Source organism: Pteronotus mesoamericanus, unplaced genomic scaffold (assembly GCF_021234165.1).
Source record: "Pteronotus mesoamericanus isolate MK-2021 breed Mesoamerican mustached bat unplaced genomic scaffold, CSHL_Meso_final scaffold_174, whole genome shotgun sequence".
Lineage (NCBI taxonomy): Eukaryota > Metazoa > Chordata > Mammalia > Chiroptera > Mormoopidae > Pteronotus > Pteronotus mesoamericanus.
The window spans coordinates 33,933,027-33,956,255 of record NW_026555309.1 but is presented as its reverse complement, the minus strand read 5'-3'; the positions used below and the strand labels follow the sequence as shown (position 1 = coordinate 33,956,255).

Genomic DNA, 23,229 nt, shown 5'->3' with positions numbered 1-23,229 from the left:
AGATGAAACACCCTGATGTCTGCCCTCAGAGTTCACATAGCGTTCTCCTTATGTGTGTGTCTGTGCCCAGATTTCTTTCCCCTGTTATAATCACACCAGCCATATTGGATTGGGGTCCACTGTGTTTCAGTGTGACCTCATCTTAACTAAATTCTCCTCTGAGTAACCAAAGCTCTTTAGTGTATCTGCAATGACCATATTTCCAAAAATGGTTACAGTCTGTGATGGAGGGGCTTAAGAGTGCACCCTATTAATTGTGGGGAGGGGAAAAGACTATATACCCATAGCCGTGCTCATCCTGAGTGGGTGCTCAAAACATATTTACTCACCCAGACTTACTCTCCCTTGATCAAGAGAATTCATTTCCTCTCATGTAGATATTTAAACCATCAGATTTAAATGATTCAAAATCTGTCACGTTCTCTCTAAACCTTTCCCTCCTAACTGCTCTTCCTAACTTACTACTATTTTTAAGGAACCCAAAGATAGAGCAAACCCCAAACTATTCTGACCTTACTCAATTATGACATTGTATAATTCAGGCAGGGCATGGTGTTGAAATGCACTTTTGGACTTTTCTCAGAAAAGGTAAAGCTGAGCAAACAAGTAAGCAAGATGAAAAGGGGATGTTTACAGGTTTACGAGAATAAACCACTGTGAAGCACCCTAAGGAATTCACTTTCATGCAATCAAACAAACAGCAGGTCTCCATTTCAAACAGCTGGTGTTTTGAAGTGGTCCAGACGAAAAGGCTGTGTCCTGGGGGAGAATCCCAGGATGTTCCCAGTTGAGCCAAGGCACTGAAGGGGTGACAAATAAAAGCGTTCACTCTAAATGGAATGGTTGGTGAGATAGGTTTCTAGGAGTCGAGGCTCACTAATAAGATGGTGGGGGGTGGGGGAGGGAGCTGGTCTAGATCCAGAAAGTTGAGTGAGGTGAAAATAGTTTAGTGCTCATCACAGAGCCTGGGCTTCTCTGCAGGGAGAGAATAAGCTGTAAAGCCAAATGCAGGAAGGGAAATGAGCAGGCATGGCAGAATCCAGTTTGGCCCCAAGTTCATGGCCAAGATTTCTCCCGGAATGCTTAGTGCAGGGAGGATTGAGATAATATTCCTACTCACCCCTTCTCCTTTCTAGGGTCTCCAACCAAGAGTGAGAGGAAATGATGTACTAATGGACAACAAGAAAAAAAAACATTAACAGCTGAGCAAATGCCCAATAAACCCTGATGCCCCACTCTAAAAAAGCTCGGGTAGTATAGAACATGGGAGAAATATGCACCCAGCCTGCAATGGCCGTTCTCGGAGTGAGGAGCTTGGGTATGGAAACAAGTCAATCCTGTGAACCAAAATGACCATTCTGCCCCTAGCGGCATATACATTCTCACTATGCAGCTAGGGGGATGTGGGTAGTAGCCACAGACACCCCCCTTTGACAAGCATGATAGTGCCTGCTGTTAAGAAGTCCAATGACAGTTCCTAGATCTGAACAATGACAGTAATGCACCTTCTTCCTTGGGGGCAGTTAACAGATTGTGGTGACAAAAAGCCAGAAAGAGGGGCGTGGGTTAGAGCTCTTCCTCCCTGCGGTGGGGAGGCAGCTGCTCCGACGAGGCTGTCCTTCTGCTTTCCAAAGGGCAGAAGGGGGTAGAGGCTGGAAAATCATCCCAAACCTAACATGGCACATGCTTTGGTTGATAGATCTGCTTCTTCCAATTTATTAAGCCAACGTGACTGGGGTTAGCCTGAACTCACAGTAAAAAAGAGTAATCTGAGTCGAATCCAACAATTTATTTAAAGCCAGGAGAAACCGCGTAATCACTGCCTGGAATATATCTTACAGTATGGTCGTTTCAAAGAGCTGTCTCATTAGTAGTAAGCAAATGAGGCAAAACCGTTGAAAGGCCAGGTTGGTGGGATTGAAATTCTCTATGCGGTGATAGGGACTCGACCTTCACTTGCCAGCCACCCCACCTTCCCGTGGAGCTGCATGACGAGAGGAGATTTAAAGCCCTGGCTGTGCACTCACCTCCTTGGATATGTGTCCTCTGCCCTAAGGTTGGCTTTATTATGAAGTCCCTGCAACTGAGGCTTCACTTTTAATAGAGCCATCAAAGGCCTCTGTGAGAGCAAATTAGCATCTGACCTTCCACATGCTCAGTAAATAACTTTCCGGAATTTACCCTGTGCCTGCAAGTTATTCAAAGGCAGAAAGAGAACTGGAAATGTAATGGGTTCTGACCATTTTCTTATGATTTTCTTGCCTTTAGCCTTATGCCCACCCAAAGTTCATGTCCACTCAAGACCTCAGAATGTGACTTGATTTGGTAATAGGGTCTGGGCAGATAGAATTAGATGAATTCTTATTGGAATAGGGTGGACTCTAAAACCAGTGACAGTTGTCCCTGTAAGAAAGCCATATGAAGACACACAAGGAAGTCCCTGTGAGGACAATGGAGGCAGAGATTGGAGTGATGCAGCTTCAAGCCACAGAACACCAAGGAACACTGGCAGGACCTAGACGCTCCGAAGAAGCAAGGAAGGATTCTTCCCAGGCCCTTTAGGAAACGGGGCCCTGCGGACACCTGAGGTGATTTCACTAGAACCAGACACCAAAATCTCACTGCGCCAATTTGCAGGTGGACCCCAGTGAGCACTCCAGTTATGAGTCCCAGCTCTGGGGGTTGGTTATGTATAAGCCTTACATTCCTTTTCTTCTCTCGGCAAAGTGAGGGTCAGCTGCACCTGCCTCTCTGAGCACTGGCGCAGGGGTTAATCATCTGATGTTTGTAAAGCACTTGGAAGTTGGTAACCGCTCATTTTTATTACTCTGCTATCTTGGCCTTTGTTCTAAATACCTAGAAACCTGAGGTGAAAAAAACATAAAATAGAAGATAACCATCATCTCCAACACAAAAGGTGCGGCCGACCTTCTTTGGTGAACAGTTTTGACTCTGCTCCCCTTACCCTGAGCCCTCCCTTCCTGAGCAGGGTAGCAGGAGTCTCATTTAATCCTCCTAAAATATGCGTGGGAAGCCATTATTAGTATGTTACACATCAGCGACCAGGCGCTCAGAGCAGCTGGGGACTCATGCATCGCTTGATGGGGCTACATTCTGAAAAAGGCGGCGTTCAGCAATTTCATCGTTGTGGGGCGTCACACCGTGCGCTTCCACAGACCTGGATGGAATAGCCGGTCACTCCCAGGCTACACCGTGGGACATGTTCACGTACTGCGTACTGTATGCATTCGTAATTTCTTGAGCTATGATGTCTCAACGGCTATGATGTCACTAGGCAACAGGAGTTTTTCAGCTCCATTATGATCTTATGGGACCACCATTGTATATGTGGCCCATTGTTGACCAAAACATCACTATGTGGCGCATGACTGTAATCTGTTCGGATCCTTCAGTGGGATTTTGAAGACATTGGATTTTGAAGATATTGCTGTTTGGCTTCAAGGACAATGAGCTCTTCCTGCCACTCTGTGCTCAAGTAGAAAATAGATGAGAAGTACCGTATTTTGCTATGTATAATGTGCACCCACCTTTATGTTTTTTAATTCAATGTTTTATTTATTTATATCTAGAAACAAAACTGATTATCATATTCCAGGGTATTATTTTCCATATGGATATGGTTATTGCTTTCTAGAGTTACACTTTAACGTATAAGCATAAATAAAAGAATTAAAAACATTTATATAGATATGGAATTAGTACTTCCCATGTATAATGCACGTCCTTATTTTCCCTCAAAACTTTGGGCAAAAAAATGTGCGTGTTATACACAGCGAAATACAGTATGTTGGGAAGAGTGAGTTGGCAGAAGGGGAGAAAAACAGACCCACACATTGTCTTTTGCCCTGTGAACAGAGTGCACAGAACCAAGAAGAGGTATAAAGCAAGAGTCCCAGCAACTAAAGCAGCCTCATCTTAGTAACAGGGAATTCTAAGGTGAAAAAGAAATGATCCAATTTTGAAGTTGGAGACATTGTTAGCAATAATTTAGTCTGACCCTACCCTTTGGTGGACGGGGACTTCAGACCCAAAAAGGCAAGTAATTCTTGCCCACCTCCCTAATCTGGTACTAACTTATTCTTACTTTGATATCATAGCAAGGATAACTAATATTTTTTAAAGGCTTGCTCGCTCGCTCACTGGTGCAAGACACTTTTCTAAGACTTTTCTATGTATTAATTCATTCAGTCCTTGCAATTCTGCCTAAGAGTTGCATTCTTTTCTATGGAAATACCTACCAAAAAAAAAAAAAAAGGCACTGAAAACTTGGTAAAGCAGTCTCTTTGAACATGATCTGCAGATCCGAGGTATTTCAGAGGAGCCAAGATCAGCAGTTTTCGAACTGTCTTCCAGTGGCTCTGGGAGCCCTTCCCAGGGGTGTGGGGGCGGCAGGGTAGTGACATAAAGTCTGGGACCCAGCGAGGCTACAACCCCATAAAGACATTCTTTCAATTGTTTTACATTTTGTTCTCTGGCTTGTGATTTAATCTGAATCGAGGGTCCAGTGAATTTCAAAAATTTGAAAGCCACTGAGCTAGATGACTTAAGAGGCCTGTCTCAAATTGAGGACTCAATGACTTTACTTCCCTTCATCCTTTTTTTTTTTTTAAATTGAGACATAACTGGCATGTAACAGTGTGTGAGTTTAAGTTATACAACATGTTGATACATTTATTTCTACTTCCCTCAAGTCTCACCAGTGACTTCTTTCCATGCTCTCGTAATTCTCCTTGTCATTTGGTAAACCTGTTCTTTCATGCTCTGCAGAGGTGACTACGGGGCCAGGATTCAGCTCACAGCTGGGCTTCAGAATAATTTCAGAATTGAATGCCTATTTCCCTGTTTCTTTCCCTTCACTCTTTTCATTAGACGCATGATCAGTTCTTAGGAAGCCGCTACAGCATCTGATGACAGGAAGCTGGGATTGAGATGGAAGTCACTTCACATCTGTTTCAGGGGTCATGTTTTAATAAAATGCAGACACATCCCCAGAATTGTTGCATTCATATAGGAGACTCTTTGGGTGCCAGGAAACTTGGATTTGTAACGGAAGTCATCATGACCAGCAGCACCGATGCTCCAGTCTGAAGAAAAATGCTCTTGAAAGGCTTTGTAATGTGATGCTCATGTGGCGTAAAGTATGATTTTGAAAACCTGTTCTTCAGCATGAAACTCTCCTCCTTGGAAGTTGGTTGTCCTCATGGGCTGACATCTACCAAGGGAAATTCACAGAGTATTAAAACAAAAGCTCTGCATGCAGGAACAGAGGATATGCGCTCCCTGACTCTTCTCGTAGCAGAGTCAACACATCCACACAAGGTTCTACAATAAATTGCAACATTTCTAGGAGCTTGCAATTATTCACACCTATTTATACTGCTTGGCATGTGACTGCATTTGTGATTCCACCATTTAAAAGGTCTGCATTGTACTATGTATTGGAGCTTACCATTGAGGTTTCTTTGGCAAACTTAATACTGTTTTTGAAGAATGATGCTTAGTTATGTTCACATTGAAATGACTGGTTCCAGTCAAAGTTAATGAATCAGATCTGACTAGGTAAGTAAGATAGGCACTTTGGGAGGATCATTCATAACTTCCCCAGTCTTATTTAATGAGCTAGAAATGCAGTTTACTAGGTTTAATGTAGAGGCTGGAAAAAGTTTACTACAAACCTCCCAAACACTTTATGCCATGAGACCACAGCTTATTTACCCCATGGGGTCTGGTACATTATCTTCTCTAACCATTCATTTTGATCTCTTGAAGATGCAGGTTTTTTTTTTTTTTAAAAAAAAGTAAGCTTAAGGATTCATAAAATGCATAAAGGGAGAAATAGACCAGGCAGCCATTCACACTCTAGTATAAGTAGCTTCACAGGACATGTCCTCCTTCTAGAACAGGAGGTTTCATTTGGACTTGCTGAAAGAGGGGCATTTAATAATAAAGGTGATCAGTGTGTGACAAATTCTTCTTGGAAGAATTTTGGAAAGGACCCAAGGAAAATGAATTGACATTGTCAACAACAAAGATATTCTGGGCTTGCTTTATAATTTTTCCCAAGGAAAATCGCCACTTGGCCAGATTGTTGCCATTTCCAAAGAATACCTCTTTTTGACAAGTTTAGAAACCTGTGAGTCTGCCACCATTCTCCCACCCTGAGTTTCACCGAGGACCTTCCCACCTGCCAGGTAATGTGCGTGCTGAGCACATCACACGCACAGTCTCATTGAACCTCCACTGTAGCCTTATGAGGTATGTGCCACTTAACAGGCTGTGAATGGTGCCGCTTCTGCACTGTGCTCAGCACTTTAGACCTTTTAACTCAGTCCTCACAACAACCCTCTGATATTTCTCCATTTTACAGATACTGAAACTGAGATACAGAGATTCACTGGCTTGTGCCGGATCGCACGGCTACTCAATCCAGTACATCGCGGGCTATGATTCAGGTCCAGGCGCCCTGGCTCCCACGTCAGCACCTTTCACTGCTGTTGTATGTGGCGTTATCCTTACCAGTGAGGAAAGAGAGGCACAGAGAATGATAACTTGCCCAAAGCTACATAGGCAATAAATAATGGACCAGGGACTCAGACCCATGCAGCCTATAAAACTACATAACCCACGAAGCTCGACGTTTACTCTGCCCTGCGCGGCTCTACCTTGATCACTCACTCCTAAAGCCACATGCACCTGCTTCCACCTCAGTGCAAAAGAGAGAGGAGTTAGCTTTATTATTTATTTAGCTCACTGTCTAGTTTAATTCGGAATAGATTTGGATAGTGGTTTGTTATGAGAGGGTTGAATTTTCACTGAATTCATTGACAGTGTCAAAGACAATCTTAACCATGTCTACAGTGGTACTTCTTAATCTTTAATGAGTATATGAGTCAGCTAAAGGTCTTGAGAAAAAGGCACATTTGGATTCCATAGGCCTAGGGTGGCCTGAGACTCTGCATTTCTAGCATGCTGATACTCCTGGAACATGCTCCCTACTTTGAATTGCAAGGCTACAAAGCACGGAGTTGTTCCAAACTAAGAATGATGAATCAACATTCATCCCAGAGTTCAAATTGGAAGCAGGGCATTTTCATAGACCAAAGAACATTTCGGGAGTTTGCACATATCAACATTGGGCAGAGATAAGCTCTGAGCTACACAGACTCCCAAGACTGGATGGAACTTTAAGGGTCCTCTGGTCCAATCATCCAAGTGGCATTTGAATCCGCTCATGTCCCTCTTTGCCAGGGCACCTCAGCCCTCAAGTTAAAGAATTATCTACCATGAGTAGGACTCCACATTCTAGAACAAGAGAATTTCAAGGTGGTGCCTGAATTGCAAAAACAATCTAAGAGCGAAAGTCTGGGGGAGGTCTGCGATATCTCATACTTGTTCAGACAGCTCTTCGCTTCCGTAATACATTTGCAAAGCCTTTGGCTATCTATTCCGAAGTTTTCAAGCCTTACCATTTTACAAGAAAAACAATGCACTTCACCAGAACCCTCTGGAGGTACCCCGTTTCCCAAGCATCTGCACCCCACCATGAACTAAAATTTCAGTGCTGACTGGCAGGGGCAAAACAGTGGCAGCTGTTTGGTCACTGGGCTGCTCCTTGGCTGCATTGACTGTACATCTCAGGGCCTTGAGAAAACATATCCTCAAGGGATCAAGAGTCATGTGGCCACAAATGCTTTCTTTTCATTTTAGTTTTACAACCTCAGCCGAGACCTGTCCCCATTGTTGGGTCTCCTGATTCTGGGGAAGGCAACTTCTCCTTTGCAGTCACTCTTTCCTCAGGCTGTCGTTTCTCAGTTCTCTGCTTTCTGTTTCAGGTGCCTGGGGAGGGTGAGAAACAGTGGAAGCCATCCCTGGTGGTGTTGACCGAGAAGGACCTTTTAATCTATGACAGCGTGCCGCGGAGGAAGGAAGCCTGGCTCAGCCCCATTCACATGTACCCTCTTATCGCCACCAGGTAGCCATGGCTTTGTGGTTGTGAATGACGTGCCTGCAGTTTGAAACTGTTTTATTGGACTGCAATGATTTCAATACCTTATATGACTGCTTACTCTTGCAACAGGAGCTGAGAGCTCCTCCAGAATATAGCCACCTGTTTTTAGCCAGATTAAATACCAATTATGACCAAACACAGAGACAAAGAACACACTGGTCATGCATCATGAAGGGACAGTGACATGGGTGGTGAGATAGTCCCAGCTGAGTCGCCATCCTGGCTCTTCGTCCCCTCCCCTTTGAGATGAACTGGGCACACGTATCTACAATCTTGGGCGTTCAGAGAGAAAGAATTAGGTCTTCGTTCGGTAACACCAAGAATGTCATATGTGAATGTCCTGCAAGGCTCCATAACAAGCTCTTCATCAGTTGTGTGGTGGGGCTGCCAGGGCCTGTCTGTTCGTGAAGACCTTCCGTGGACATTGATTGCTCATGCGACATATTATCTTAATGCATCAAATGCAATCATCCTTCCTTGAACGCCTATATCCTGAGCACAAAAGCGCATCACACCTGAGTCTCGCCTTCAAGTAGCTGACAACTCCCAGACCTGGCCTCTATTGCCAGCCCTTTCTGCATGCGCTTTATGACAATGGACACAGTTCTCATTATTCCTACACCCTGTTTCTTTACTTAGAGGCTAGGAATGCTAACGTGCTGTTTGCGGCCTCCCTGGCATAGTGCCTGGCAATATTGGACCCTTAAATGTCTGTTGAATGAATTATTGAACTACATGGAACAAACTCCGGGAGGAGTTTGGTCCTACAGAGAGAGCATAGTGGGTTGAGGTTTTGGGGCATCTGTTGTAAGCAAAAGACAGAAAGAAGACAAGTTCTCCATTCTGGAGGGACTGAGGTGCCAAACAGGCTACCGTCGAGGCTCAGGTGCAGGGAAGAGTGAGGGCCAGTGGCAGAGCAAGAGGTTAACACAAAATGGAAACAGCGGAGGTGAATAGAGCTGACACTCCTGAAAGTCCCTCATACTTCCACTCATGGCTGATCATGGAGACCAGCGGCGGTGAGCAGAGGATGGCGATTACTGGCCCCATAGGACCATAGAGAGAGCCGCCGAGGGCTAGGAACCAGGCCTAGATTCCTTAGAAATTAATACAATAAAATGGTATTACACAGTAATTTAATTTTTGAGCTCCCTAAGCCTCAAAATCTTTGGTAGGAGAGCTGTCAAATGTTTACAACAAAACCTCAATAATCCGCGTCCAGACACCCTCAAATGTCCATACAAAGACTCAGGTTCTGTCTTGGGTGCTTTCAAATTCAGGCCCGTCTCCACCCTCTTCTGGGGCTTACACCCGCAGTTTCCATCCATGCACATGGGTGTTCAGACTCTGAGACTTTCTCACAACCGAAACCAAGGAAAAATGAGGCCATGCTCCCTGTATTCCAGTTACTAAGGAGAGAAATAGGACTCATGACTCTTGGAAGGATTTTCAGGAACAGAAGTTTAAATAAGAAAGAGTCTCTAGGTAACTGTCAGGCAACTTGAAAATAAAACTTACCCTGGGGCACAGCTTCCTCTTCACAGTTTCTGCACATTCTGAGCCGTGCAGGAGGCTGCTTTTTTCCTTCCCACAAGTGCGCGCTCGTTCATGCAGGACTTCCGAACTTGTGTCCGTCCACGGCTGTGGCCACGTTTCAAGTATTTGGCAGTTGTGGCTCTTGGCTACCATTTTGGACGGCACAGATCAGAACATTCCCGTCATCACAGAAAGTTCTGTTGGACAGCACTGCCCCAGAGAGTAAATTCTTAACCTCAGGCTTTGTCCCGACTCAGGCCAGTGACTGGACTGGTTGCACACTCCCACGACCATCTGTCAAAATCCCGGGCTGTCTGGCAGATGTCACCTCAAGGCTCCTCGGGTTGTCTGTACAAGCAGGGCTCCCGTGGTTCAGGGCTGACCCAAACCCGAAGAAAGTTGTGGATGTGAGCCTTTCAAAGCAAAGTTTCCAGAAAGGGGGATGGGGACACAGACAGAATAAATGACACCTGAGGAGCTTTGGGGGGGGGGGGCACCAAATGAATCTGTTACAGGCTTACGTGCCCCCGGGGATGCTAGGTGTGGATTGTGAACAAAGCACATGAGTAGACTAGAACCATAAACCTGCATCGGTATAGAAAATGGCAACCCCTTCAGTGCAAATGGTCATTTAGGAAAAAAAAAAAGGACGCAGCATAAAAAATTGGTGCCACCATCTATACACAAAGCAGACACAGAGGTGATACTTCACCTTCCAACTTACTGCCCTTTCCCGAGTGGCCCAGCCTGATCACGGAACTGCAAAAGAAAAATGTGTTAATAGATGTATCTGCCTCACAAGCAGCGATAAAATTAGGCCCATAATCTGACCCTGATTTCCAGCTGTAGCCTGCGAGGCAGGGTCTGTGGGAGATGTTAGGAGGGCGCTGGCTATTCTTTCTCACTCTGTCCCCTCCAGCTAGTGGGTAATTTGCAGCCTGTCCTAGCAGCAGCCTGGAAAAGAAAGAGTTCCCAATTCATTGTTCCTTTGGCCAGGATGAGGCCTAACCCCAGGCTGTTCACTCCCCCACCTTCTTGCAGAGCAAGTCCGTGGAAGGCACTTGTGAATGCTCTCATCTCCAAAGCCCAGGGGAAGATATACTTTGGAGAAATCGGGTCTTTAACTGACCTTTTGGCTTATGCATCGGCTACTCTCGTTTGCACACATGTTGATCATGGTCCACTTCCTTGCATGACTCTGGGGATGTGCCTAGAAAAAGATCCTTTCCTGAGTGATCATGCTGGGGAGGGGCACCCTTCTGTAGCTTCAGACTGGGCTTGTGGATAAGATGGGAGGGAGCAGGGTGCTCCCCAGCTGAAGATGGGAGCTCTTCCATCCTTGCAGGGAAAGCCCACGCTCTGCACTGGGGGGCTGGGCTGAGGCCATTCATTTCTGCCAATAGAAATATCATTCCTTTGATAGAAATCAAAGGAAAACTCTGGATCCTTCCATTACAGAGGCTACCTCACTACTCCCATTGGTTGCTTCCATAGCCACATAGTTAAGTTCATCACGTGATGCCTCCCTTCCCATGTGTTCTATGCAGTCACACGTGAAACTGTGTCTTATATATATGAGCGTTTGGGCACACAGCCTGTCTAGCAGCATTATTTGTCTTTGAGTGCATTTTCTAAAGAAGGGGAGTTCTGTCTTTTTAAAGTTTCTTTTTAAAATCTTTTATTGAGGTGTAATTTATAAACAGTAATGTACACACATCTTAAATGTACAGCTTAATTTTTGTTTATGGATATAGAGCCATGTCTTCTGAAATTGTATCACAGGGTGTCTACTAATGAATCATCTGGGGTAACATTACCCAGAAGGCCATGGTAGCACCATTTGCAAATATAGTTAAGTCCTCACATAATGTAGTCAAATAGGTTCTTAGAAACTGCGACTTAAACCAATTTTATCACAGACTAATTGATTTAAACAAGAGTTAAATTCCTAGATCATAATTCTGAATGTCAATTAGTCTGTGGTAAAATTGGTTTTCGTGATTACGTCGTTTTACTTAAAGTTACAGTTTCCTAGAACCTTTTGGCAAAGTTAAATGAGGACTTACTATAAATCAGGGGGTAATAAACCAGGGGCTGACTTTTGTAAAGGGAGAGTAGGTCAAGGCCAAATGCTTTATTTACATGGGTTCTCTCTGAGTTTGCAAAACGTGTCCAATTTACGAATTATCTGGCTGTTTATTAAAGATTCCTGACCTGAGGACCCTTCCTGGAGATTCTGGCTCAGCAGGCCAGGTTGGGAGTCAGGAATACATGTTTCTAACAAGCATTGGGCAGATGTAGTTCTCAAGGTTGCCACGTTTAACCTCACAACTCTATGAGGTTTAGGTTTTATTCCTATTTCACAGACAAGCCAATGGAGGAACTACGAGGTGCAGTAACTTACCCACAGTCACACAGCTAAGAAGAGAAGCCTGAGATTCCTATTCAAGTCTACCAAGAACCACTGTTCTCTGCGGCCTCCCAAGAGCATGTTCTTATTCCCTAGAGTTTAAGTGGCTCTTTGAATATCGTGAGTTTAGCATATAAACATTTCTTTCGCTCTCCTGACAACTTAATCATCACATCTACTGCAGAGTGATTATGAAAATTAAATTGTGATGACTGCATTAGTCAGCTGGGGCCGTCACAACAAAATATCATAGACTCGGTGGCTTAAGCAGTAGATAATTATTTTCTTACGGCTCTGGAGGCTGAAAGTCCAAGGCCAGGTGCCAGCATGGTCGGTTTCTGGTAAGGGCTCCCATCTTGGTTTGTAAAGGTGGTGGTATCTTGCTGTGTGTACCCACGACTTCTTCTTTGTGCTCATTCAAAGGGAGAGAGAGGTCTCTGGTGTCTCTTCTCTTCTTATAAGGATACTAATCCCATCAGCGCAGAGCCCCTTCCTCATAATCCCATTTAACTGTAACGACCCTTAAATATAGTTTCCTGAGGGGTGAGCCTTAAACACAGAACTGATGGGGTGGTGATGGGTAGAACTGAATCCCTAGCGATGATGTAAGTCCAGCCTGATGCCTGGCCCATGGCAGGACCGAGCGACTGGTCAGCGCCCTGCCCTTGGCCTCAGCAGTGCTGGGAAGCACTGTTCAGATGTTAGAGACAGTCGTGGCCCTTGCACAAGAAGAACTGGCTGGGACAACAGCCAGTAAGAAGCAGGTTTCTTCTAAAATTGAGTTACTCGCTCAACAGTTCATAGTTGATATATTTGTTTTGGTTATTCTTTTAGACCCAGGCTTATCTAATTTATTTATTCTTTCTGGAAGGTGAAAATTTGATTGTGTGTCATCGTGTGGCCCCAGAAATGCTCCCATGTGCTTGGTGTTGACCACCAAGCACAGACGTTGACAAGTGTCGGCTCTCTCACCAGCAGACTTCGACGGTGCCTCTCTGTATCGATGGTGCAATTTATAGCAGTGAACTCAGGAAGTTTGCAAACATGTTGTATTTTCAGCTTTTCTCATCCCTCAGCTTTTTATGAGTCCTTGGGAAAACATTTTTTGCTTAGCCAAAGCTTATTTGATGTTGCTGAACATTCAAAACAAAACAAAACCAAACCAAACCCAATAAACTCTTGCCCATATGGAGCAAGCGCGTTGGTTTTCTGTCACTGTTGTCCTAATTGGCAAGTGAGATAGGCCTACAGAGAGCGAGGATTAAGGTCACAGGATTTCTGGAATTCCAGAGGAGGCCTAGCCCAGAAATTCTGCACATCTGGTTCATTGGCCAAAGGTTCAGAAGTACAGAGCTCATCAAAGGAGTGACGTTGGTCTGCGCCCAGCTCTCTGACCTGTGGGTCTGAGAAGGGTTTGGAGCAGCAGAGAAAGAGGAACTGATGGATGTGCACTTCTCTCCTTCGATACCACTTGGGACCCAAAGACACTGAGCTTTTCTGCTCAATTTGCAGCGCAGCGATTTTCAACTGGTGTGTTGGAAGAATTTTTAAAACATGCAATATCTGACTATTTAGTCAGGGGAACTGACCTCTCTCCCCTTAGATTGTCAAATGAAAAATGACAACGGCCAATGCAATAATAGCTGCCCCATGTGAATGAATTGAAATTATACCTTTTCTTTTTTCAAAAATCAGATTGGCCAAAAATATATTTTTTTTGGTGTGCTGCAGAATCTTAGTAACTGGTTTGTGTGTGCCGTGAGATGGCAAAGGTTGCAGATCGCTCTTGGGGCATCACTGTTGGTGCCTAAGGAACTAATCTGTTTCTAAGTGCTAAAAGTAGTTGCTGCCTCAGGCCAGCCTCAAAAAATTGAGGCTTGCTTTCTATGGGGAAAGTTTGGCCAGTTGCATTTGTCAAACATTTATATTACAACCTGCCTGTGGTTTTCACGCGAAGCCTGGGAGGCCTCCGCACTCTGAGGGACTGTGGGCATTTTCCATGGCCATTCCCTCAGGCAGCACAAAGGGATCTACACTCCGTCAAACTGAAAGTGTGGGGTTTGCCTACGCACCTGTCCATCGCAGGCATCCCCATGTGCCTGGTGCGCCCCCTTACTGTTTGGGAGCTCCTCAGAGCTGGTGGAAATGAGCAGAGCGGGGAGATCCATGGACTTTGGCAATCAGACAAACCAGGAATGGAATCCTGAGACCACTACTTGCAATGCGATGTTGGGCAAATATCAGTCTCTCTGAATTCAAGCGTCATGATGAAGGGAGCAATAGTAGTCTCTACTGCATACAATTATTGATAGGACCAATTGAGACAGTGTACGTAAATGTTTAGCGTATGACTGAGACATAATGAGTGATTGATAAATGTCAGCAATTGTTAAGATTGGAGAAAACAATTGAAATTAATGGGTGAATGACTGATAAGTAATTGAACGTATTTGATCCTATATGTAATACTGCATTTATCAGGGACTCATAGTGTCTTAAAGACATTGAGATATAAGGACTGGGCTGGGGGAAGAGTTGTTGGTTTGTTTGTTGTGGGAGAAAGGCGTGAGATGGAAATGGGGAGACTGGAACCCCTCGATCATACCACAAAGCTATTTCTGAATGCTACTTGTAACTGTTCTGGAGGCAGTTGGCATAATGATGGCTTCTTCCTTAGGGCAAGAATGTTCTTTTTAAGAAACTTTTAAAAGGTTCACATTAGGGGCTGACATTTTACTAGGGTTTCATGGTAGAGGAATTTTTTTTTTAATAAAAAGAAAAATATAAGGGATAAAAGCCAAGTGCTGTAAGAACTAATTGTTCAGGTTATTTATTCATGGTTTCATTTTCTCAGTAAAATAGGACTAATTTTAATTGTCATTATGTTACACAAAGAAGTTCTTGAAGATCTTTTTATAATCCATATTCTATACACATTGTGCTCTGTGTTGAACTAATTAAAGCCTTGATGGGCTAAGGGAATATGTAAAAGATAACCAGAAAATTCCCAAAATTTGGAAACAGTCTAAGTGCCCATCAGTAGATGAATGGATTAAAAAATTGTGGTACGTTTATACAATGGAATACTACGCAGCAGAAAGAAAGAAGTCCTACCTTTTGCTATAGCTGGGAGGAATTGGAGAGTATCATGCTAGTGAAATAAGCCAATCAGTGAAAGACAAATACCATATGATCTCATTTATAAAAGGAATCGAGTGAACAAAATAAACTAATGAGCAAAATAGAAGCAGAGGCATAGAACCATGGAATGAACTGATAGCTGTAAGAGGGGAGGGGGAAGGTGGGGACTGTTTGAAAGAAGCTTAAGGGATTAGTCAAAGAACAGACCAGTACATGAAGGACCCATGGACATGGACAATGGTGTGAGGGTTGACGATGGGAAGTGGGGAGCAGGCAGGGTGGAGAGGGGCAAAGAGGGAAAAATTGGGACAACTGTAATAGCATAAACAATAAAAGTAAATAAAAGTAAAAATTAGAGTTCTAAGTCTACGAAATAATAAACAGACTATTAACTTAAAATGGAAATTTTCCTAAGATCTTGGACTATCATGGTGTGAAAATACTTATCAGATCGTGAATCTTGTTGACCTTGGAGAAGGAAAGTGCTTGGATGATTTAAATCCATGGCTGACGCCAAGTCTTCATTACTCTGTCTGACTTCACTTTCCTTCCTACCTGTAGCTGACAAGCTGAAATGTGGCACCTTTTCCTGGTACGATAGAAAGAGATACAGACTTCGTAGTCATGTGGACCTGGGTTTAAGTTCTGGACATTCGCTATGTGATCCTGGACAGCTACTTAAACACCCAGACCGTGGATTTCTTGTTTGTAAAGTGTACCTCACGATATCACTTTCAAAGAGTCAGTGCAAATGATAGAGTGATTGACGCCACTTTCACCTCATAGGCATGTACTTTCCCCCTTCCACATTACCGCTGGCGGCTGGCCATGGAATGTCAGGACACTATGGAGAATGTACGGAGGACAGTCAGCTGTCTCTGAAAATCCACCCAGATGATGCCACCAAACAGTCAAAATATTGGCTTCCGTCTCTTTTGCTGCTCATTCTCCTACATACGTTGGTCTTTGCTTACAATCAATATCCCTCAATAATAAAAAGTTTCCCAGAGACAGGAGCTTGCCTAACTCTTTCACTACCATGTGCAAATGAAAGAAGTTTAGGAGACAGACATGAGGCAATCGTTCAGCTATTCTTTGCTGAGGGTGGTTGGTACCTGGGCGGCCCCTCCTACTTGACAGCTGGGTTCTTACTAGTGATTCTCTCCCCATCGCTTCTTGCCTGGAGTCTATTGACTGTTGGGCTCCATTAGGCGCGGGCACCGGATGAGAGAACATTAGAGCAGCAGACCAGTTGCTTCCCCTTTCTTCTTTCGTGGCTTGCATTGTGGCATCTGCTGGGAAATGCTAATTATAGCAATTAAGTAAAATGAGGGTGCAACATTGCTTAGCAACCCAGTCACCTAATATGTAATTTCACTAATTTGGCTGAATCTGTGTGCTGCAATTGTTTTTGTTTTAATTAAGGATATTAATGTTTTTGTGTGGAACATTTTTAGGCAACATTCTCTAACAACTCTCCTGAGGTAAATTAGTGTATCAGCATACCTGGTGAGACAGGTTTTTTAGTTTTTGTTTTTGTCAAAACCAGTCAGACAAAAGGGCACATCTGAAAATCCAGAAAGAGTATGTAGCCTAGTATACCACAGTCATTGATGGAGACACATTTGGCTGGTCTCCTGCAGAAATGAGTATTTCTACTGCCAAGTTTCCTCAAGCCTTGGACAAAGAATTTGACCTGAAAGTGAAAGTGTCAAACACTTTCATTTATCACACAGCCATGCTGAGCCTCACAGAGTCCACGACTTTGCACTTTGAGGTCATGTGAAGACATTTCACCCTTTCTTTGTATCTGGGTTAGAGATTCGTTTTGTTTCTATATAATTCTTTAAATGTACACTGGATCCATGCTGGCCACGAGTGTGAAACCTTAATGATTTTCCCTTTTTTTTTTTGATAAAACGATCACCTTCTACTCTCAGACCAAAAAAAGGAACTCTCACTCCCTAACAACCAACTCACCACAAAAAACAACAGTTGCAAAAAAATGGAAAGAAGAAACAGATTGAAAGAAGAAACAGGAAATAGATGTTAGGCTAGTCTCCGAGAACATGTCATCCCAGTTCCCTTTCAAAATTACTCCCCCCCAGCCCCGCCGCCGCAGAACTGAATTAATCTGGAAATTAGCATTTAGTGAGGTAAACCCAAGTTCTTTGGATTTAGCGTCATCTACTCTTCCATGTGTTTGAGGGACTAAGGGTGGGCGAGAAGCCATAATATCTCATAGTGGTCCTCAATCACAGACGCCTTGGAAAAGAGCCCTCCTTGTAGTCTAGCTATTTATTTAGTCATCCAGTGAACAAATATTTACCAAGTGCCTTTCATGTACCTGGAATTGTTCTAGGTGCCAGGCATACAGCAGGGAATATTCAAATAAAACTTCTGCCCTGATTGGACTAATGATAATAATGGCTATTACTAAATATTCTGTACCAGGCTTCACCACATAATATTAGAAAGTTATGTGGCCCTATTCATTTGTTCACCTATGCATACTCCTAGCGAAGAAGAAATGTAAAATCTTGCTGGATTTTGTAGCTTTGCTTCCAACCATGGCTTCAACCACGGGAATGTGTATCTGAATTTTGTAACCAGGGAACGAAGCATGTCCTTGGGCTTCTCAAGCAATTTCAGATGAAACTTAGAAATTGGGTGTGAATTGTAGCTTGCAAGCTGTCCAAGGGTGCCAGTATTTTTTTCTGGCTGGGTAAGAAAGTTATCATCTCTTGGGAGGCAGATAAGAAACAGGAGGTCATAATTTTAAGGATACACAAATAACTTAAAATGTAAAATAATTGAAAGATAAATACAGCTATTTCAGAGTCCCTCCTGAGACTGCAGATTAGGAAAGATCTTTGGGAAGAATCTTGGAAGGAATATAAAGAGGCTGCTCCTGGCAGAATAGGAAAACCTCAGGCAGACAGATTGTGTCTTTAGCTCTACCTTTCCAAATGTCCAAATGACAACTTTTAATATCTTAATGTCCTGCCGACATTTACTTGGTGCTTAGCATCCAGGATATGACTACAGTAATATGTTCCTGAATGTGGTTTACAAATGAAGAGTCCATTAGGAGGCCTTTCACTGATCCCACATTTCAAAGCATTTCAAAATAGGTCGTGTGTGTGTGTGTGTGTGTGTGTGTGTGTGTGTGTACTTTCCTGTGCAAACTTGAGCTCACATTTTAGAAATGTTTTGAAAAACTTGCATTCATATAGCCAGTCACCAACATGAATTGCATGAATTGAACACCTGCCAGGTGCCAGGGAGGATGCTAGACACCACAGAATCAATGAGAGATGGGACAAGGCTCCTACCCCAAAGGACATCAAGGTCCAGTGTGGGAGAGGAGGGGGTAAGCTTACAACAGTGGGTTAAGTGGACTGATAACGATGCAGGGGAGGCCAGAGGAGGGGTGCCTACCTTGAAGAGATCGCGCTATGCTTGGTCTTGAGCTCCAGCGGATGACTGTGCGGTCAACAGGAAGTTTGTTATCCCCAACATCTCCTCACTCAGGGGCTGTCCGCTTTGACATATGAGCCACGAACCTTACAGAACGGGCGCCCGACAATACCTGCTGTCTGCCTGCTTAGGCTGCCTCACCTTCGAGCTCACCTTAGAGCTTAAGAAGTAAATCATGTCCTCTAAGTGCAGCTCTTCCTGGATGGGCCAAGTCCAGGGATGGCTTCGATCAAACCATGGGCTCTTAAGGCGAGAACAGTCTCGTCCCTGCCTGGATGTCCCTGACCAGCCTGTGCTCGAACCCCTCCACAGAGACTGCAGACATTTATGCTTGGTCCTTCCTGCTTCTCCTGTCTCACACCACGCCTTCTCTTTTCCAGACAAAATGACTCCAAGAGATGCTCTTTATGAAGTAGTTTTGGGTACTCGGCTGTTCTGATCATCGTCTTCCTACATCGTGATATTGGGATGCAACTGTATTTCAGTATCACTGGTTTCCTTTGTGACTCTAGTTTATGAATTTATATCCATTATTCTGAATGGGGGTTCACGGGTTTCATTATACTGCCAAAGGGATTCATAGAACAAAAAGATGAAAAAGCCCTCTCTTAAAGTTGGCGCCTGCGATGGAATGCTGTGTTTCAGGCTGGTCTGATCAGCACAGGAGAACACGGGACCGTCACCTTATTTCACTCCATTCATGCAGCAGGCTCACATTAGCGTTGTTAGTGGCTCTGGATTGAGTCAACCATCAGCTACATTTCCAATGGTGTTTCTATACTATGTCTCCCTCATTCAAGTTCTGTTGTTTGCTTCTGTCTCTAACCGCAGTGCTTAACAATCTTACATCCTTAGTCTATGCTTCTTCTTATCAATTTTGGATCATCCACTGATTTGATATCCATGTGCTCTACAACTTCATATGTCACTGATAAAAACATTTAACAGGGTAGGTCTGAGGCCATAGCTCTGCCTCTATCCCTAATTAAATGGACCCATAATGGCTATGGTCACTTAACAAAGTACTCATCTGATTAATAAGCTGTGGACCCAAAATTACTCCTTTTAAGTCCAAATGAATATTGAAGGAAACTTTGTCAATATGCTCTTTTTTCCTGAATATCTACTTCATCTATTACTCTTCTAGCACTCTTTTTCTGAATGAAACAGTTGAATATAAGGAAGCCACATAGACTCTCACAAACTACTATTTTCTCTTCTCCAAAATAAAAAAAAATGATTTTAAAAAAATCCATTAGAGAATCTTGCTTGGCAACAGGGTCACAGAATCTACTTTCTTCCATGTTTTGAAAGTCAGGATATAATTTCCACTTTTCCTGTCTTCCAACCTCTCACTTGTTCTCCCTGATTTCCCAAATATCCCCCCAGAATCTGAGCCATGTAGTGTCCCAGTCCTTCCGGTGGCTGGGTGTGTGATCCTCCCAGCAAGGTCTTGAGTTCATTTGAAGCAGCAAGGTGCTCTTGCAAATGCCGCTCCTTCCCGAACTTCCATTGCACCTCTCTCAGGCTCAAATCTCAAAGCCATTCTTTTCATAAAGCAGCCAAGTAAGAAATTACAAGTTCTGTTTTCTTTCAGCCATCCATCCATATTGCTGTTAGCCTGATGATGCAGAGCTGCCTCTTCCTTATCTTTTTGCACCATAAACATCTAGAGAGAGCAGCTCATGGAGTCTTAGGCATGGTTACAAAATCTTTCCTCACTTGGATCTCCAGTCTCCCATCTAAATGACTTTCTTTTGAATAGTGTTTTTAAATTAAATTAATTGGAGTGACATTGGTTGACATAGGGTCTCATAGGTTTCAAGTGCACATTTCTATGATAAAGGATCATTGTATTGCATTGTACGGCTACCACCCAGAGTCAAATCATCTACCCCCATATATTTGACCCTCTTTACCATTCACTGCCCCCACTGCACTTCCCTCTGGTAACCACCATGCCGTTGTCTGTCTGTGTTTATGAGTTTCAGTTTTATATTCCATATGTAAGTGAAATCATATGGTTGTTAGCTTTTTCTGACATGTCATATAGCATAATATTCTCAAGAGCCATCCATGTTGTTGCACATGGCAGTATTTCATCTTTCCTTATGGCTGAGTAGTATTCCATAGTATATATGTACCACATCTTCTTTATCCAATACTCTATTGAAGGACACTTTAGTTGTCTCCATGTCTTGGGTACTGTGAATAATCCTGCAATGAACACAGTGATGCATATATCTTTGTGAATAAGTATTTGAGTTTTGGAGGGGTAGATACCCACAAGAGATCATATGGTAACTCTATTCTTAATTGTTTTAGGAATCACCACACTGTTTTCTATAGTGGTTGTGTCAGTTTTCACGCCCCCCACCAGTGAATGAGGCTTCTTTATAATACCGAGTGAAAACGTCCTGTCCTTTGTGGTGGACATGACCCTTGTGGATCCTGGTGTTACTAAACTTAGAACCCAGATATTGAATTGTTAAGATCTTAAGGACCTTAGGCAATATGGCTTTAGCTTTTGTTGAGTGTGAGGTGCCTGGGAGGCCTCTGAGTGGAGATGCTTAGGGAGCAGACTCTTAGACACTACAGTATCTCAGACTGTATATCCAATTTATTCTATTGGCTGGAGCTGAAAATATGACAACACAAATTCATCTCCAGAGAGAGATTTCACAGAGCATTTATAAACATCATTATTCCATTTTTTTTTTCCTTTCTCTGATCTCAGTAGCTGCTACATTTCTCACCAATATAACGAAAAGGGGTCAGAGAAAGGCTCTTGTCCAGTGACCTTGTGTCATATTTGCAGCTCCATGATTTGTAAAACATCCAACTCTGTTCAGTCTCCTCAAGATGGAGCAGTGGTGAATATCTGCATTCCTATGTAACATCCCCAAATCATGGCCATGGACAATCAAAAGCGATTAGTTGGGATGACATAAAGAACAAAGGAAGTCCATTTTCAATATCTTAATAGGAATGAAATAACAAATATGTTCATAACTGCAGGGCCTTCTTTGTCCTTATCCCAGAATCCATTGCTCTCCAATCTTGTGGTGGAATTGCTTTTCCTGGTGGCTTAGACTCACCTTCTGCAGGAAGATCTTCATAATAATCAGGTTGCCCCGATGAGGAGGAATACTTATCCACACATCCACCCGACCCTGGCTCATCCCCTTCCTCTGCCATTGCCAGAGGCTGGTTCTGATGCTGCTCCATATTCTTGGAATAAGTCTCCCAAGAACTGAGGCTGAAACTGAAAAGAAGAGGCTGCCAGGATTAGGAAGGGAGAGAGTATTTCTTCTCTTGAACTGTATCTCCTCAGGGTTTGGACCGTGTCTGTCCTAGCACTACCCCTAGTCTTGAATCTGCATAGAGTAGGTACCTTTATTAGTCTACTTAGACTGACATTAACAAAGTGCCACAAACCAGGTGGCTTAAACAAAAGAAATGTATTTTTTCACAGGTCTAGAGGCAAAAATTCCAAGATCAAGGTATGTCAGGGTTGGTTTCTGGTGAGGGTTTTCTTCCTGGACTACAGACAACTGCCTTCTTGGTTGTAGGTGTACAACCCTACACCTTTCAATGGCCTTTCCTTGGTGTAGGCGTAGAAGGAGAGAGCTCTCTGGTATCTCTCCCTTTCATATTTTAGGACGGTAGTCATATTGGTTAAGGCTGCACCCTTATGACCACACTTAACCTTTATTACCTTCTTATTGGCCCTATTTCCAAATACAGTCACGCTGGGGATTATGGCTTCAACATACAATTTTTAGGGGAACATAATTCAGATGAGATCGGGCGCATTCAGGGTGGTATGGCCGTAGCCAAGGGGGCATAATTCAATCCATAACAGTGCACCATACAGGTTAGTGGGATATATCAGTTGGTGACTAGTGAATATTTGATCAAGTGAATGAATGGTTTAGATATTGGTTTTTGGTCGTCAGCTGGAAGGAGGAGAGAAGAGACTTGAACAGAGAAGGAAGCTCCTCTCAGGCCCCTCAAAGCAGCCCTGAATCCAACAGGGTCCTGTGGCTTCAACTCGCAGGTCTCAGCAGTTCTCCTGTCTCATTTGCTGGAGGCCAGTAGGGTCGCGAAAGGGATTAATGAGGTCACAAATGTGGGTTTCATTCCACGTGGGTCAGTTAGCTTCATTTTGAGAAAGGCTATTCCATAGCCACAGCCAGGAGGCATTCGGTATTAGGAGCCAGACATAGACAATTTGGAATAGCTCAGACAAACAAATGCCAAGAACAGAAATAAGCTGATCTAGTCTTCCAACACCGAAATGCCACTATCAGATAAACAGCAAAATGGGAATGCCACACTGAGTCAGAATGCGTATATCCTATGCAATGGAAGTCCTCATTCTAAAAAAATTAAAGTGGAATATTTGGGTTTATCCCAGTCTTATAGCCTTTTAAAGCTAATCATTATATTGCTTAGAGAACAAAATAATTTTTTAATTTAGGAATAAAAAAAAGCACCAGAAGAAATGAAATTGCCCATAAAATTTCTTGACATCTTAATAGAACTGTTTCCAGGCTTTCCTTTTTCATACTTGAATTGCATGTGTAGAGCTTTTCAATAGGTATATATATAAACATATATATATATATAT

General features: G+C 43.4%; 1 protein-coding gene across 1 annotated transcript in view; it reads left to right on the top strand.

Annotated features, from left to right (window-relative positions):
- The window catches only part of SNTB1 (syntrophin beta 1), a 205,129-nt gene that overhangs the window by 168,029 nt on the left and 13,871 nt on the right, over positions 1-23,229 (top strand). The window contains exon 4 of the mRNA XM_054590441.1: positions 7,854-7,993. Within this exon, the coding sequence (XP_054446416.1) occupies positions 7,854-7,993 (140 nt within the window). The remainder of the gene's footprint in view (positions 1-7,853; positions 7,994-23,229) is intronic.